The sequence below is a fragment of the Paroedura picta genome, chromosome 8 (genome assembly GCF_049243985.1).
Source record: "Paroedura picta isolate Pp20150507F chromosome 8, Ppicta_v3.0, whole genome shotgun sequence".
Lineage (NCBI taxonomy): Eukaryota > Metazoa > Chordata > Lepidosauria > Squamata > Gekkonidae > Paroedura > Paroedura picta.
In genome coordinates, this window is record NC_135376.1 from 81,285,586 (window position 1) to 81,304,280 (window position 18,695).

The 18,695-nt window shown below is 44.2% G+C and overlaps 1 protein-coding gene and 2 long non-coding RNA genes across 3 annotated transcripts in view; 2 read left to right on the plus strand and 1 right to left on the minus strand.

The window, feature by feature from the left end:
- The first annotated feature begins 347 nt into the window (after positions 1-347).
- On the plus strand, positions 348-8,511 carry LOC143843884 (uncharacterized). Its single transcript, XR_013233724.1, has 4 exons — positions 348-558; positions 3,654-3,801; positions 6,368-6,463; positions 7,818-8,511. It is a non-coding gene; the product is annotated as an uncharacterized LOC143843884 (long non-coding RNA).
- Positions 8,512-9,184: 673 nt separating this feature from the next.
- On the minus strand, positions 9,185-11,979 carry LOC143843882 (uncharacterized). Its single transcript, XR_013233723.1, has 2 exons — positions 11,841-11,979; positions 9,185-9,489 (listed from the first exon to the last, which is right to left on the minus strand). It is a non-coding gene; the product is annotated as an uncharacterized LOC143843882 (long non-coding RNA).
- Positions 11,980-12,259: 280 nt separating this feature from the next.
- Positions 12,260-18,695, plus strand: part of WAPL (WAPL cohesin release factor) — a 57,254-nt gene continuing 50,818 nt past the window's right edge. Inside the window, exons 1-2 of the mRNA XM_077350616.1 lie at positions 12,260-12,475; positions 16,817-17,337. Of these exons, the coding sequence (XP_077206731.1) occupies positions 16,839-17,337 (499 nt within the window). The 5' untranslated portion in view covers positions 12,260-12,475; positions 16,817-16,838. The remainder of the gene's footprint in view (positions 12,476-16,816; positions 17,338-18,695) is intronic.

Below are 18,695 nucleotides of genomic sequence, written 5' to 3' on the forward strand. Positions count from 1 at the left end.
CTCTAGTCAGTCCTGGCCTTTTTGCTTCTGATTGTCTTGCTGCTTCCATTCGATGTGTCACCTTCTGGCTGTCTTCTTTAAACTGAAGTCTTTATATCCAGCTAGGAAAGGTCACAAAGCCAGCACCCCCACCCCTCCTACACACACATTTATCCTAACTGATATTGTTCAGCTGTTTTTTTCTCTTCTTGTACTGCTGGCTTTATTGCTGGCCAATGAGTAAATAAATAAGGGAATGCATGACATTTACCCTACAAACAGAGCTGATCTTTGACCATTCCAGAGGACTTTTGCAAACAGACATGGAGCCACTGGGATCCCTGCAGCAGAATTAGATTTTACAGGGAATTAGGGTTGCCAGCTCTGAGATTGGAAATGCCTGGAGTTTCGGGGAATGTAACCTGGGTGGGGTAGAATTTGGGGATGGGAGAGACTCAGCAATATATAAGGCTATAGACTCCATCCAACAAAGCTTGCATTTTCTCCCTGGCGACTGATCTCTGTAGTTTGGAGATTGGCTGTAATTCTCAGAAATCCACTAGGGATGTCAGCCTCCAGGTGGGACCTTTTATTATTATTGTTGTTGTTGTTGTTGTTGTTGTTATTATTATTATTATTATTATTATTATTATTATTATTATTATTATTATTATTATTATTATTATTATTATTATTATTATTATTATTATTATTTGATTTATTCCCTGCCACTCCCTAACCAGCTCGTGGTGGGTTACAATATCTTATAAAATCCCCATTAAAACTCCCAATTAAAAAACATCAAAACCCAACATGGCGAAAATTCACTCCCAACCCCCAACCCCCCCCCCCGCCAGAGGGTGGAGAAGGTGTTACCGCTCTTCTCCAGATGGCAGAGATCAGTTGCCCAAGAGAATACAGCCGCAATTGCATTGTACCCACCTGAGGTCCCTGTTCTTCTTCTACCCCCAAATCTCCAGAAATTTTGCAACCTGGTTTTGGCAACCTTCCCCCCCCCTCTTCTGCCAGTGACCAGGGAGGCCCTGCCAACCCTACAGGTGAAAGGGGTAGGCTATTTCTTATTTAGGGGATTAAGTAATTAACATAATTTAATTTTATTTCTGGGATTAAGTAACTGAATTAATTTAGCAGAGGGATTAATTAACTTCCTGATATGCCTTATAGTGTTTCGTTGCCTTTCCATGACGAAACCTTGACACAAAACTGTTGTTTGGCATTTTTTCCTCCGTTTCCTTACAGAAGATAGTCCATGAATTCAGCCTTCTACTCTCCAGCCAGGCTGAAAGAGATGAACCTTCCCTGGCGTGTGAATTTGAACACTTCCCTCCTCCCCCTCCTCCCCAATCTTTCTGGCATTTGTGCTGGGTGATTGTTTAGAGTGGGGAAAGGATGTTCCACTTCCTCTCCTCTGGCTTTTGTATTCGTTGATCACTTGCTTAACTGTCCTTGATGGCTGTTTGAAAGACTGTTATTTCTCAAGGCCCTTTGGGTTGCCTGGCTGAGCTCTTTTAACCAAGGCCTTGGCCTGCATGTCCTTAAGAGTTCAGTTTAGCTTTAATTTTTAGCCTCACATTACCTTGTTATTTAGCAGGAGTTTCTGTAATCTTCCCAGAAGAGGGGGCTAGTTCTAAAACACTAAGACTACAGTCCTAAGCAAAGTTGGAATCCAGGGGCACCTTTAAGACTAACAAAGTTATATTCAAGGCGTGAACATCCGTGCATGTGCACAAACTGGAAATCACCAGACTACATATAGTAAACATCACAAATATATCCAACAAATATGCAGTATAATGAAGATGTTTAACAGATACAAGAGCCTTGCTAGAATAATATGCAGAGTTTATAAGGTTATCATGTTATCTGTCTGTTTGGATCAACGCCAGTTCGAAAAACATAGTAAAGGAAATAAAAATGTCAAGTTTTGAAAGCTTTCCTGTTAAAAAATATCGAAAAGGCATAGTTTTATGTGCATGTGCTACTTTGCAGCACGTTGCAAATGAACTACAAAATGGCGTCTGGCAAGGTGAGCGTTGCCTCTCCAAAGATTGTTACCTCCTAATCTTGCTGGTCTCATTGCTACTGCATGCAAACTGTACTCTCTGACAAACAGGTGAAAACACGGCAATAAAATCCACTCGATCGCCCTGTCATTACACACACACACACCACAACAAAGCAAAGGGATCCAGGATGCTGTAAGTCAGTTGTCACAAGCAATGTGAAAGAAAGGAAATCCTAAGTGTCCTCTAGAAGTGCAGGCAGGGCCAAGGCCAGGTCAGCTCCCCACCCTCCATGGGCGGGCCTTCTAGAGCATCTAATCTTTTGAATTCTTATCAAGTGCCTTTGCAAAGTAAGGACAGGCAATCCCTCAGGCTGCCCTGAGAAATTAGTGAATCTTATCAAAGCTTCTTTAGGATTATCTCCCCATTCTTAAATTGCTGGTCTGAGTGATTCAATGCAGACTTTGCTACAGATGAGCTCTGGCAACAACCTTGGGCTGTGGGGGGGGGGGGTGTAGAGAGATTTCTTTGCTAGCCCCATTGACAATTTGCTTAGCAATCCTTGAATGTTCTGTCTTAGAACTAGGGGTGTAAACTCTGGGCTAGGGAATACCTGGATATTGGGAAGGGAAGGGACCACAGCGTGGTATAATGCTATAGAATCTAAAGCAACTGTTTTACTCCAGGGGAACTGATCCCTGTAACCTGGAGACCTGTTGTAATTGTGGGAGATCTCCAGCCACCCTCTGGAGACTGGCCACCTTAGATCTGGAACACCTGGATAAATACTTTTAGCAGATTTGAACTATTTCGGAGTCAAACCATTTTCTCCAGGGAAACTGATCCCCATAGTCCGAAGCGTCATTCCAGGAGACCTCCAGGCTCCACCGGGAGGCTCAACAACGAAGACACAGGAATGGAAGGGAAGATTAGGTGTGCCAATCTTCGTTCCCACGTGGAGGCTGGCAACCCTAAGAACCTCCCCATGTGCTCCAGGTGTTTTAAGAGGAATGGTGCTGGACATTCTGTGGGGGGAATGGTTTAAAAGGAAGAGTGCTGAAAGGGTGGGCAATGGTAAGACTATTTCTGTCAAGCATGTCTGCTCACGGGGGGGGGGGGGGGGAGGAGCAGGGAGGAAGACTGCACTGAGCATGTTTCTCCTGTCGAGGAGGATCCTTGTATCAGATGTATCCTCGTTGGTTCATCCAGTAGAACCGGAATTTCCAGGGGTTATTACCTAGCAGGGAGGATTCTGCAGCTGACAGGATTATGACAGGTGGGAGTGCCGACGGCCCAGAGGAGGTGGTTGAGCACAGCAGTTCTCTGCTGGACCGGTTTGCTTTGACATGGTGCCACCATAATAGGGTTTGCTCATTCACGGCAGCGCCTGTTAATGCCGTTCCGGTCAGACTCTGAGTCCTGCTTCTCATTCATTTGTGAAGCTTGATGCATCCTAAGATCCGATCCTCAAGTGAGCCATGTTTGATGGAGTTGGCACATTAGAATGTGCTTCTTCCTCCTGTCTCTGGCAGAAATATCCATTGAAAAGCCACTGCTGACTAATGTAATGACCAGTGAAAATACTTACAGTGCTTTCTTTTAATCACTGGCAGACCCACAAAAAACTGCTTTTGTCTTCCCTTTTCTTAGAAAATGCAGAAGTAGCACAACAAAAATTGAGTCCAATGGCACCTTTAAGACCAACAAAGATTTACTAAAGGTGTGAGCTTTCGTGTGCAAGCACTCTTTCTCAGACAAAATGGAATGAGGATCACAAGAGTACAGATATATAGAAAAGGTAAATCAGTGGCAAATAAGTAAACTGTGTCACAGTATCCAAATGTCGCCATATGTTAATTCTTTGATAAAACAGCTAATGTTCTTTTGAGTTCAGCTGTAGTTCACACAAACACTTGAGAAATAAAGTTGCCCATGTTAGTGATTAGTGGTAGACACTTTCCCAGTTGTGAAAAGAAATAATTCAAAGAGCGTGGAAGCATCCCTGCAAGTGACAAGCTGTGCTGGCAACTTATCTTGTCCTGAGACCAGAGAGTTAGATTTGAAATTACATTACATATTACTAACATCACACTACTGTCACATAAAATCTGTTCCTCTTAATAGGAGTGTATGTCATGGTTTAAGTGCCACTCAGCACAGCTGTCCCACCCATGAATGCCTCCTCCTCCAACCGGCTTGCCTGTCTGTCCAGCAGCCAGCCAATCACTTTCTGTCCCCCACCCCTGCCCACTCCCTCATCCTTCCACTTCCCTCTGAGGCTTGGAGGCTGCAGATCCCTGCTGTATGAGAGCTGCCCCTACAGTTGCCTACAGCCTTTCCACTCCTATGGGGAAGGAGAGGCTGTCCACACAGTTCTTCCACTCCATCCCCCTAATCTAGTGCCCGTTGTATTCCTGAATGCAACAGGCTTGGCCCCAAGTAAAATAAATAAAAAGAAAAGGGGATTGCAAGAAATGTGGATATAAGAGTTGAATGAGGTTAGCATGCATAAAAAACAACAACTATGTCTTTGTTGAGTCCAGGGTATTCCATTGTTTTGAGTGTTGCTGTAACTTGCATTTCTGCAATATCCCCTTCTAGTCTGTTCTTGAAGTTCCTTTGCAATAAAACAGCTACTTTGAGGTAATTTATTTAATGACCTCAAAGGTTGAATGACCTCAATGGTTGAAGGTTGAAGTGTTCCCCTAAAGGTTTTTCAATCCTGTAATTTTTGATGTCAGACTTATGTCCATTAATTCTTTGGAGGAGGGTTTGAAAGAAATACATTAAGGTCATATCAGATGATGTGGGGAGAGGCATTATAATTACTTGGGAGTGATAAGGAGAACTTCACATTGATTTAGGCAGATGTATTTCCTTCCAGGCCAGAAAGGGTTAAAACACCTGCCTACAACCTGAAAATTTCTCCTCCGTTCTTGTGAGTATGGTGCCCAGTTCAGATTGTGATACGTATGGAAAAAGGGATTCTGCCTTCCCTACCTGCATCTCTTTCCTAGCCTGCAACCGCTCCAGGGAAACTATTTTGCTGGTTGGGGAAGCCTATAACGTCCTCCCCCAGACATCAGGTGGAGACCCCAGATCCATCCTGTGTATGCCATAATGTGAAATGACATTTGTTGACAGTACATTTATGAGTCTATATACTGGCTGCAAGGAAGATTCTCTCAAGAGGAAGGAGGTGTTCTTTAATCTATGTTCTTTATAGTGTCTCTGCTTTGAAAGAACCACTATGGGTAGGCTGAAGTTTATTCCCCAAGAACATGATAGTTTCCTCCAGGCATTTTCCCAGTGTTTAGCTTGTAAGCCTCTTGGGGCAGGGACCTCTCTCTTTTGCTTTCGTTAGCATGTAAAGCAAGATGTACTTCTTTCTTTAATACATATGTTCCCCACTTACCTCCCTAACAGGGACTCAAAGCGACTTACATAGTTTTTCTCTGCTCCATGTTATCCCCACAACAACGCTGTGAGGTTAGGTAGGTTGAGAGACTGTGCCTGGCCCAGCGAGCATCCATGACATGAGTGAGGTTTCCAGGTGTCACAGTGACTAGTTCAGTTCTCTTAACCACTATTCCGAACTGGCTCTCGTGTACTTTGAGAGTTCTGTGTACAATCACAATAATGATTTCAAATGATCTTCCAGCAGCAGAAATATGAGAGTCAACAGCAGAATTTGAAAATATTAATGACAGCAGAAAAGTACCAACATTAAGGACTCCAGAATCTGGTATTACAAGAGTGGTAACACACAGTTAGATGTAGCCATTGACCAGGTGAGAAATGCAAATGAAAAGAGTTAGATTCAGGTGGGTAGCTGTGTTGGTCTGAAGCCACAGAACAAAGACTGAGTCCAGTGGCACCTTTAAGGCCAACAAGTTTAACGCTGGGTATGCTTTCATCTGCATGCACATGAAAGCTTATACCCAGAATTAAACTTGTTCCCCTTAAAGGTCCCACTGGACTCAAACTTTGTTCTTAAGGGAAAGAGTATTAAGGTGGGAAGCTTAAATGTCCTGAATTAGGAAGGCGTCACCATTATGTGCTTTTAGCCATTATTGGGACATGGGAGATAATATATTAGGACAAAAAGATACAGGATTGAATGAAAAAACTTAGAAAAACAGAATTTGGAATAATTAACATGAGAATAGTTGTTAAAATTATGAGCTCAAAAGATTATCCCAAAGCAGGCTAAGGAAGGGAACAATGCAGCAGTGGCCTTCCTATCTCAATCCTTGCCACTCCTTGTGATTTTTATTTAAATGTAAATATATGGGTGGTGAAAATCTCTGCTGTGATTCTTTGTTTCAGATCTGCTTTACCTCTCTGTGCATTTCACGTTGCAGGCCCCTGGGGACAGGGAAAGATTATTCTCCCATTTATCAGTAATGCTTCCATAATGGAGATTCCTCTGAGGATGATTCTACACAGCTAAATAAAATGTAAGCACATCATGGAAAATGGTGGCCTGCTCTTATTTTCTAGGATAAGATCAAAACATTCCACTTCAGGAGAAACATTCACCATATAACAGGTGAATTGCAGGGATTCCTCGTGTCAAATGTAGTTTGTGGTTATGGGAATGGAGAGTGGGTATTTTTGCCATATGAGAGCCATATGGGAGGGCGGTATTAAAATCTAATAAATAAATAATGAAGCATATTTGTTCTGCTATGGATAATGGTCATGGAGTCCTTCCAACTATACCATTGTCAGTTCTGACATGTCAGCCTGGGTCTTAACATATCAAATAGTTTTCTGGCTATTGAAAAAAAATCCTCTCTGAAATCCCAGGCTTTTTGCAAATCATTGAGAAGCAGCTACAGATAACATCCACAAATGAAAACCTGCAGATCACCTACTGACAAACTGCAGTGTTTGAAAGGGGAGGTTACTGGATAGCTCCAAGATTTATGATAGTATGCAGATGTAGTGTGCTGCATAGTTACATAATGCAGCTACTTGACCCTAAGGGATATGCTAAGGCAGCAGGTATCACCCTTCAGGCACCTGTATTATGCAGTGCAACCCTGTACTCCCTCCACATTGCAACTGGCTGCTAATGGGAGTGGGGAGTAAAATACATAGGGATGCTAGCCTCCACATGGGACTTGGGGATCTCCTGGAATTACAGCTCCTCTCCAGACTATAGAGATCAGTTCCCATGAAGAACATGGATGGTTTGAAGATAGGATTGTACCCACTCATGTCCCTGTCCTTCTCAGGCTCCATCCCCAAATCTCTGGGAGTTTCTGAGCCTGGATCTGGCCACCCTACCCCTGGCAAAGCTAAAAGTAGTTTTGCTGGTGATAATGTGCAGGAGCCTTGTGCATCTTAAACACTATCAACATTTTATTCCAACAGAAGACTCTGTGCACTAGACCTCCCATTGCCAGCTGAGTTGATCTTTACTATGCAATGTTTTTTTTTTGGGGGGGGGGAACCACAGGGTGAACAGTGGGGTCCCAGAGCCCTGAAATGCAGGAAGGAGAATGGTAATGATATCAAATTCAGAGCTAATCTGGGAAGATCAGGAGACCATTCACTAGTTTTCCTAAGATAGTTAACACCTGTAATGGGTGGGCAGTAAGTCTTCCTTCAAAAAGGGGGTGGTGGTGAGGGAATTTGCTGAGGTCACCCTTTTGAAGATGTTGGAGCAAAGCAGAATGATAGGGGAAACTGAAATTTTCTTGCATATTTTAAAAGATATATAATTTAATTAGCTTTGTTTATACACTTTAACGGGGACTCAAACAGATATTGCAACATTGTTTGCCTCTTTCCTTTTTCTCCCAGAACCCAGCTGTGCGGGAGGTTAGGCTGAGAGCTGGCCCAAGGACACCCAAGCAAGCTTCCATCGCAGAATGGGGATTCGAACCTGGACCTCCTAGATCCTACTTTGACATACTAACTACACCACCACTCTGGCTCAAACTATACTTTTTAATATCAGATGTGTGCCCCATTATTGTTGGGCATTGTTGATGATGGCACTATAAATCCCTTGCAAGATTGGACCTCCTCTGCCTTGTTAATTCACACAAAAGTCTGGCTTCTGATTACTTCAGAAATAATTGGAGGATAGGCAAGTGGATGAGCTCAAGAACAGGGGGTTGCCAGCCTCCAGGTTGGGCCTGGAGATCTCTTGGAATTACAAGTGATCTCCCAACAACAGAGATCAATTGTCCTGGGGAAAATGGCTGCGTTGGAGGGTGGACTGCATGGCCTGCTCTGATGAGATCCTTCCCCTCCACAAACCCTTCTCTCTTTATGATTGAGGCCAGGCCTACCTCCTCTACTCTCAGTTTCCCTCCTCTCCTTCTTCTGCTGGCACATACTACCAACTATGCAGGCCAGATGGAGGATGGCTAGGGGGGCTTTGTTAGTTGCTGATCATTAACTGTTAATTTTAGTATTTTTATGCTGTTTTTATTGTTTTATCCTATTGTAGTGAACCGCCCTAAGCCCTTTTGCCAAGAGGGGCTGAATACAAACTGAATAATAATAATAAACATTATTGTAAAAATATCTGTGATCCTGAAACGATAAGACTCTTCACTGCAATTCCATGGAATATTTTCCCATGAATATGTTCTTTATTGGAGCTGGCAGGACTCACAACTTCCCCTTCTAAAGGCTTCAGCAAAGTCATCGCAACTGCTTAATGTTATTCCTCCTCCACATGCTCCCCCGTGGACAGTATCTACTGATCACAGCCAAAATATCAGCACTTTTATCCATTTGTTCTTGGATGGCCCCAAACATCAGAACAGCTTTGCTGGATCTGGACATGGTCTTTCTAATCCTACATTCTGCTTCTACAATCCAGGAGTTGCCTACCCCATGTCACTGGAAACTCCCCTGTTAGAGTTTGCCCAACCCTGCTGAACCGAGCTATGCTGATCCATGTGACTGTAATCTCCGGAATGGACTATTGTAACATACTCTATGCAGGGCCACCTTTGAAGACATAGCTATCTAATTTGCTCCCAAGCCTTGTGGCCTAGGACATCATACTTAACAGACTCTTTTGCCCTGTATATTCCCCTGTGCCCAGTACATTATTGAGCTTCTTCTTGAAGATGCCCTCCACTAGGACCATCTGGACTACTACAACAAGATCGGTGGGTTTTCCATGGTGGGCCCAGTCCTTTAAAACCAGAGTGGGTGAGGAGGGTACCTTTATTTGCTACTTTTGGAACTTTCACACATGTTGAATAATACATTTTCAATCCCCTTTTGGGATCATTTGCAAGTGGATTTTCCTGGTTCACACATGCTATTTCTGCAGTTGTTATTTGCTGGTGCGTTCTCGCCACCTTGACTTCTGGATGCCAACCCTGATTTTGCGCCTGGCATTCTACATCTGTGGTTTTCTCCAGCACCACCCAGGAGTCCATTCACAGCTTGTATTTTACGCTTACGTCAAGAAAGTCGGCGTTCCTGGCTCCCGTCTCACCACCATCCCCTAAAAAAAAAAAAAAAGCATGTGCAACAACATCATGTCATCCATATGCAGTGTGATTTATCCCCCCCCCCCCACACCTAGCCTTCTCAGGAGCAATGCAAATTCAAAGACAGATTGGGAAAAATTGAGCCTGCATACACCTTTAAGTGTGCCACTTCAGGCAAGCATTCTGTGCTGTCAATTGCCTCTCCCCCATCCCACTCATACAGTGCATGTAAGTTTTTAAAACAAACAAAATAAAAACCCTTGGTGTTTATGTTAGGATGCTCCTGCATAGTAACAAAAAAGTTTTTTGGTACTTGGAGGAAGTCTTGCAAGGCTGCTGGATGAAATTAACAAGGTTCCTAGAACTCCCTGCATGAAACTGACCAAGGCTTCATTTTCCTGCATGAAATTTACAAAGTGTTCTATTGAATGTTCAGTCGTTGGTGGGGAGGCAGTGTGAGTGTTGTGCTTGTGCTACTTTGGAACTGTGTTTTAACACAATCAAGCTCAGTTTTTAAAAAATACAGCGAGGAGGGGAGGAGGGCGGGTAGAGACACAGCATTGGTCGGATCTCAAATGCCATCATTTTGAGGTGGGAACCAGTGGAGGAAACCAATGCAACTTTTGAGCTTCCACTTTAGGTTACTGCGAATTCCCTCCCAGGGAATTCACATTTTCTCTGGATTCACACAATACATGGCAAGCAGGGAGTGCATACAGTGCTGCGCATGTAGCGTAAGATGTGTCAAAGTAATGACATTCCATGGAGCTTTGTGAGTGCTGCTGCAAAGTTTTTAGTGACTGCGGAAATGGTCACAGTAAAAACCAGTTGCAATGTGCACTGAAAATGGATGTGAGTGAAACACATGGAAGAATAGATCCTATTGAAACACATGTGCAACAAGGCATACCTACTGAATTGTGGCTGAGGGGATAGCAGAGAAATGCCCACTCCCCCCCTCCATCTATTGGAAGGAAAGTAATTACCTCACCAGTGGGTCTTGCATGGACTAGTACAAATTTAGTAAACAGGATAGTATACCAGTTTTTACCTCCTTCATACAATGACTTTGTTGGTGGGGAGGATTCCTGAGGCCCAAGCCTCTAAATCTAAATGCTTTTAAATTTGTAAATTTTGTAATTTAAGCTATTTTTATTCTTGTTAATAGAACTATTATGTCCTCACAACTTGACTGCTGCATTGCTTACTGGCTTGAGTCCAAGAAGATAAAATAGGCTAGAAATGTTTTAAAAGCATAAATAGAAGACTTAACTAGTAAATTAAACATACATTGAATTCTCTTCTATGTGTTTTAAACTGGCAACCTTCTGCTGTGCACAGTGCTCTCACAAAGCATCAATGCATGCTTTGGGGCACTCTGGCCTGCTTTATTAATGCACAGGATAGTGGAACTGCACCTTGACCTTTGTCCCCCTAAATTCAATGGGATTTACTCCCAAGTAAATATGTACAATATGGCAGCCTTCAGAATAAAGCCCTTTGGGCTTATGGAACTTAAAAGTACTGTTTAGGATCAGGCAATATCTTTCTTATGAGCCTGGTGTGTGTTAACTATTATCAAGTAGCTTCAGATTTATAGCAACTCGACAATGAATCAGTGACCTCCAAAATGTGCTGTCATTAACAGCCTTGCTCAGGTCTTGCAAACTGATGGCTGGCTGTAGTATCTTTATCTGAATCAATGCATCTTAGGTTGGCTCTATCTTTCTTCCTGCTGCCCTCACCTTCTCCTAGCATTACTGCCTTTTCGTGACATAAATTAACATATATTAACATTACTCTCACACTTTGCCTATAAGTATGTACTTAATGACATTGTATCTGAAGAAGCGTGCATGCACACATAAGCTCATACCTTGAATAAAACTTTGTTGGTCTTAAAGGTGGCCGTGGACTCAAAATTGGTTCTGCTGCTTCAGACCAACAGGGCTACCCACTTGAATCTAAATACAACAGCCTCCGTTTTAGCCTTTTCAACTTCAAGGGCCAGCCCAGGCTTGATTTGATATCCAGCCCAATGTTTGGCAGTTCCACGGTATCTATCAAACTCCTCCAAAACATTGCAAAGGAAGCCACTTCCTTCCTGTCGGCTTTCTGACCCTTAAGTTGAACAGATCGTGCCCCTCCTGGAAGCTTTCAGTTTCTAACACGCGAGCCTCCCCCCCCGGGAAAGGAACCAAGCGAAAACCAGAAGCAGCTGATCCAGGCAATTAAAAACTAGTGCATTGCAAAAGCAATATAGCAATCAGACTTCCTTCCTCCCCCCCCCCCTCGAGGTTGCAAACGGAAAATACCACCGGTGGGCGGAGCCAGCTCGGTACCCCCCCCCCCCCCCGGTCCCTACCAGCAACCCCGCGAGGGCTTCCCGAAGGCGTCCAGCCGCCTCTGACGTCCGACTACCAATCCCCTCCGCGCACGCGCCGCCACCTGTCGGCCGTTCCACCGCCGGCGCATGCGCGACGTCTCCCGGCCTGGCCCGCTGAGTAAGGCGGCCGGCGATTGGCCGCGGCGAGGGACGGAGGGGGAGGCCGAGTGCGCGAGGCGCAGTGACGGAAGGAGCGGGGGGCAAATGGCGGAGAGATGGTCCAGGGCCCTGTTCAAAGAGCAGCCGCACTAGTCGCACTCGTCCCGGCGCGCAGGAAGCGGCGGCGCAGGAGAAGGAGGAGGCGGCGGCGGCGGCCTTGCTGCTGACCTCGACGCTCAGCCTTTCCCGGAGGGGGCCGAAGAAATCCAGGCCGGGGGCGTCGCCCGAAGAGCCCGAGCGAGGGGGGACAGCGGCGAGCGGCGCGTCGCCCGTCCGTCAGGCCGCCCGGCGGTTGGCTGGGCCGGGTGACGGTTGGGGATTCGAGGAGTGACGCGCGCGCGAGACCGGGGAGCGCCCCCGCCCCCACCCCGGCTCCCTCTCCGGCTGCCTCTCCGCCCCTCCCGGCAGCGGCCGCTTCTTCCTCGCTCCCCCCCCCCCTCCCGGGCCTCGCCGAGGTAAGTCCGGAGAGAGGCAGGCGGAGGAGGGCCGGAGCGGGACAACTTCTTCTTTTCCTCCCGCGCCGACGGAGGCCGTGTGGGCAGAGGGGAGCGGGACGAATTGGGACCGGGGAGGTGGGAAGAGAGGCCTCGACGTGTGCGTGTCTGGGGGAGGGGGGCTCTCGGACGGTGTGTGTGTATTCCCCCCCCCCCCCATGTCACACGCACTCCGGTGTTACTTCCAGGCTCCCCTCCCTCCCTCCCTCCCTCCCTCCCTCGGCCTTCTCGGACCCTTCGGAGGAGGAGGAGGCCGGCGGGCTTGGAGGGGCCGCGAGTCCTGCCAGGGCTCCCCCCCCCCCACTCCGGTCTGGGACTGATCTCTCTTCTTCTCTCCCTCCCCCCCCGGCTCGGCCAGGCTTCTTCCTTTCTTCTCTCTCTGTCTCTCCCCCCCCCCCCATTTCCCGGTGCTCTTGCGTAAGGGGGAATCGGGCTGCGAGCCTTGTGCGCAGTTAAGTCGGCCAGGGACTCGGGGACAGGAGGGGGCTGTAGGGGTTGGGGAGAAGTTATCTCTTCTTCGGAAACCGCCTGCCCCCAGGGGCCTTCTTCAGAGCTGTTGGGGAAGGAGCTTGCTTCCACTTGGACGGATCCGGTGGAGCGGCATCCAGGAGGCCGGCATGCTATCCCCCCCCCCCCCCCGGTCTCCTCTAAACAGGGGGATTTGGGAAACCCCTGTCAAGGCGTCTCCAGAGCCCCCGTTTCTCTCTCCTGCTTTCGGGTGTGGTCAGGTTGTGTCACTTGGGTTCAGTGTGTGTTCCTTTCTCTTCCCTTTATTATCCTTAGGAGCCCCAGTACACAGTTTGTTCTGAGCCCCCCTACCCCAAATCAGGTAGATACCTTGGCCCTTGACACTTATGCTGAGAAAGGAAATGACAACACTGGCTCCCATTAGGGTTGTTTTCATTCCAGATGGCTGTATTCTCATCTCTTTTGGCATCGTCATCATTGCCTAGAATTAAATGTTGCAAGGAAGACAGGCCATTATCTAAGAGCTATGTATGAACTGCATTATTAAGGTACTTGAGGCATAGTTCTTTCCAGAAGGGCTGATCAGGCAAATTGAGCTACCTATGTAGATTTATGGGAAGACTGTAGGCATAATTGTTAACATTTCAGGTAGTAAATTTCTATTAACTTTTACACATTCCAGCTGTGATGGGTAGTTTCTGTGAAAGGGTTGTGTTGGAAATTGGAAAGCACAACTGAAACATTCAGAGGTGTCTGAAAGTCAGAAGAGAAATGTTTCATCTGTTACAATCTAAGATCTGGGGAGCTTTATTCATAAATCGTGGCAAGGTATGGCTTTCAGGATGTCTAATTTGTTCTAGGTCTTCAGCCTGACAGTAGTGTTTGGAGTTTTAAAATTTTCTTAATCGTAGGGAGTAACATTATGTATGAAGCAGTTTTTAAACAGTTTTACTAATATGTAATTTTAATTTAAAATTGCAGTTCTGGAGTTGAATGTGTGCAGTGCTGACTGTACACTTTTCTATAACGTATTCTTCGGTATGGTAAGTGGCACTGATGCCAGTGGGAATACTCCAGAGCAGGAGACTTGCCTTTCCTGCCAGTTGAGCATATATTTAGGTATTACTAAAATGATCTGCTTTATTTTGTAGCCCTAATAAAATTGTATGTTTCACAGGGAATGGTGTGAAGGCTGTGTTAGGTTTGCTAATATTTGTATGCAGTTATCAAATAATAATTGCAAATCAGGTTGAAATGAAGAAACAAACAAGACTTGAAGTCCTGTGGTAAAAGTGATAAAATAAAGCATAATTCTGGAATTGCCATCTTGTAATCTGTGACACTTACCACAGGCTGATTTTTGAGGTGTGCAGACTTGGGAGTTTTTGTCAGAGATGCAGTTCACACAAGCTTCCTCTGGGGACAAGTCTGATATTTAAAAGGTCCAGCATAGTTAATCATATTTTGTAATGTCTAGACTTTAGACTACTGCAATAAACACTACTTTGGGGTTGGTTTATAGTGTGATTGTCTTGGCAAACTGTGGCTTGATTTGTTTTGTGTGTGACCCATCAAGAACAACTTGGTTTGATTATCTGATTTGAGATGCAAACCTGAAGGAATAGTGTCCTGTATGGAAGGAGAGATGATCTATTAAAAAGAAAGCCTACCATCCTGCCATCATGTGGCTGGAGAAATGCAATAGCCTTTAAAATATCTTAAGTGATTTGGGATGCAGTGTCCTAAATTTGAAAGAAAACCAGAGTACAATAGCCCTAATATCTTTAGCAGCATTGGCTCATTTGCATGACTCTTCTCTTGAATGGCGAATTGAAGCTTCTCATTCCTTTATCTTTAGCTGAATGCCTCCTAGGTTAGTGTTTAGTTATAGTTTTCCTTTCTTCCCAGTGGGTGCCCAAAGCAGCTTCCACTGTTCTCTTCCGCTCTTCTAGTTTATCATCACAATGACCCTAAGTGTTAGGCTGAATATGTATGACTGACTCAAGAACAACCAGCAAACTTCCATAGCAGAGTGCAGATTTAAACCTAGGTCTCCCAGATCCTAGTCCAGCCCTCTAACTGCTACGTTAATGGCATTTGATGACAGTACATGACTGTTAGGTGGGCTGTGGCATGGAGTAACCTCCGAAGTGGATCCTGAAAAGTGCCATAACTTTATAGTTAGTTCTGAATGTTCAGACATGAGCTCTTACATAGGTCTCCTGTGTCTTCAGGCTGCACTGTGTACACAGTAATCAGTGGGTTTTCATCAAGAGTAGAAATGTTTCATGAAAACTGTATACAATCTTAGGTCAGTTTTCAAAAGCATGATGTTAGACAAGACCCCCTAAGATTTCTCATTCCCATCCAAGAGGAGAACCGTTAACAAATAAGAGGCTTTTCCTAACATGATCCAAAAGGAGCAAGTACTATGGATATACTGGGATGGGCAGACAAGTGGACCAGTTTTTGTCAGTTTCATGCTGCTGAAGTATTAACCACACTGCTAAATCACACTGAGTAATAGTTCTCCCTGCCCTCTACTTCAGCAATTGACTTTGTCATCTCTTTGGAATTAATAGCTGTAATTCAGAATTCAGATACCACTCCTCATTTTAGTGAGGATGGGTAGTGCCCTTGGACAGCTCCTAATTGTGCAGATTGTTTAGAATGCCATAGTGTTTGTAGATCTGTGCAAAACTGGCACAATCCATTGTGAAATAGCTTCTCCAGAATCATAATGGACCTGACTTTTGTCTCAGAAATCCTATAAGCCATGAGAAACCCTTGAGAGGAGTTGGGATGTTGTCGTGCCCCTCCACTTTTGAATGATCACAATCGGGACACCTTGCCTTCCTTTTAAAGGTAAAGGTAAATGTATCCCCTGTGCAAGCACCGAGTCATGTCTGACCCTTGGGGTGACGCCCTCCAGCGTTTTCATGGCAGACTCAATACGGGGTGGTTTGCCAGTGCCTTCCCCAGTCATTACCGTTTATCCCCCAGCAAGCTGGGTCCTCATTTTACCGACCTCGGAAGGATGGAAGGCTGAGTCAACCTTGAGCCGGCTGCTGGGATCGAACTCCCAGCCTTATGGGCAAAGCTTTCAGACGGCTGCCTTACCACTCTGTGCCACAAGAGGCTCTATCCTTTTAGGAGGTAGCAAAAGATGTGCTGGATTGATTCCTTCCCTTCACTATTTTTCTGTGATGCTCTTCTGCTTGGTATACCCCCATAATGGAGACAAGATTGCACCTGTTGTTCAGACCACAGAGGAAACAAAGCCGTGTTGTGAATGATAACAAAAGTTGTGTATGGTTGCAGCAAGGGACTGAGTGACTGTCTGGTGCTAGTTAATGTCACAGTGGCAGCCCCTACGTGTCGTTGTAGCCAGAGTTAGAAACCACATCCTCCTCTCCCATTCTCAGTTAATTTGAGTCTGGTTTATGAGGATAGAATTTTGAAATCTGGGTAGAACCATAAAGATTTGATGCAGCAAGGTGAGATTGTCAAGACGCTGCCTGGCAGTTAGCGCTGGCAGACCTCTGAGTCCTAGCACCCGGAAGATGCCTTTGTTAACTTTGTTGATAGTAAACTAGAAGTGTTTATATAGTGTTTGATTAGGATAGTCTCGAGTACAAAATAGCAAGTATTGTGTCTGGATACATAAATTAGTCTTAAACCGTTTTCTTTTTAACTTGTGCTATATTTAGTGATTGTATTCTGTAGAAGTACCAAATGAGCTTAGTTTCTGTTTTCACTATTGTTAAATTTGACAAAAAAGCTCATGAGTATACTGTTAGTGTATTCTAAATCATCTTTTGTTTTCTTTTACAGAGAATATGAAAGAGGTGTCAAAATGACATCCAGATTCGGAAAGACATATAGCAGGAAAGGCGGTAATGGCAGTTCAAAATTTGATGAAGTTTTTTCCAACAAACGGACCACCCTTAGTACAAAATGGGGAGAAACTACCTTTATGGCCAAGCTAGGACAGAAGAGGCCTAACATCAAGGCAGACATTTCTGAAATTCCTAAAAAACCCAAAGTAGAAGAAGAAGCAATAGAAGATCCATTTGGATTTGACAGCGATGAGGAATCTCTGCCAGTATCTTCAAAGAATGTGTCTCAAGCTAAAAGTTCCTGTCAGATGGAATCCAGTGAAGCTTCTCAGTCTGGAGACATCTTTTCTGTACTTGAATCTAATAGCAAAATTAGCCAGTCAATCAGTGAAGATACTTTGTCTAACAAATGTGTATCATTTGATCATGCTGCATATGGAGTAAAAGAGAAGATACCTAACAGAAATATGGAGGAGGGTGACATCAAAAGCAGCAATGCTAAAATTGTCATAGCAGGTATGTTGAAGTAATAGTGTCCAGATTTATTCTGTCAGTGTTGCAATTGGCCACATGATACATCTTTCCAGATGTGGTAGGTTTCCTGACATATTGCTCAAATTGCTCTCTTTTTTAATACTTGGAAATTGTTCATATTTACATACAGATAACATTTGGCTTCGCTTGGTAAAATCACTAGTTTGCTAAACTCAGTGTAGCATCTGATATTTTATACATTAAGAATCAATGTGTCTCTGCAGTGGGAAATAGCAAAACATGCCTATGACATTCTTTATTGAACACTTAAAACAGTTAAGTATGTTACAAATCTTCTACAATGGTGCTATACAATGAGTAGGACGCATGTCCTTAAACTATAGTACATTTTCCATTGGCTTTCCAAATAGAGACTTCTGGAGCCCCTACAATTAAATGTGATAACTTCTTTGATGACTGCTTTTGAGTATGCTCAGCTGTCAGAGATGAACATGCAGTCACTGATGACATAAACATTCTTACAGGGGTGCTTTGCTTTTGTGCCTAGTGTATTGAATCACCGCTACCAGAGGTTGGCTTGGGTAGAGGTCTGGAATACTGTGTTTTTTTATTTACTAGCACCTTACATTTTAATAGACAAAAGCTAGAGTTTAGGAAGAAATTCCTTGTCACAGTCACACACCAGAACTAAACAGGCCCCTCTAGCAAGCAAGAATACCTTTAATTGGTAGTTGCACAAATGAAAAATGTCCCTTTCCAAGTTGTAATGTTTTAGTCTATTACCAATTAAAGGCTACATTGCTAATATTTTAGGCTAGGATATCTGAGACCCTTGTGACGTGACTTGCACCACAAGGTTATTAAGTGCTGCTAGTTAATAAAATTGCAATAACATTGTGGAGTTGAGTTGCTTGACTTTTAAATCTCAAATATCTGTGTGGATAATTAATGTCCTTCATGAGAATATTATGTTGTGTGATATATACGCTTACAAAATATGCCTTTATTTTACATGCTAAGCACAATTATAATTTAATTGATTGTTCAGAGTGCTTCACATTATCTAGCTTATCCTTAAAATAACTCTGTAAGATGGGTCAGTAAATCTTTTCAAAGTTTATCAGTCCTCCAAGTTTAGAATTTTACGATGTAAAATTACAAATAGAAAAACATCCTGGCCAGATCCTTGTGGTAAAATTGTAAAGAAGGGCAGAATTACTTTTTAAAGGGAAAAGGGACAGTTTTCCTAGTCCTCTTTGATTCTCTTTGATGCTGATGGTTGAAGGGTTTTTTCTGTGATCTAGATGTTTTTTGTACAGACATCTTTAGAGGCTAGAAGTCTTGAAAGTTAGTTTGATGTGGGGAAAGCATCACTGTGA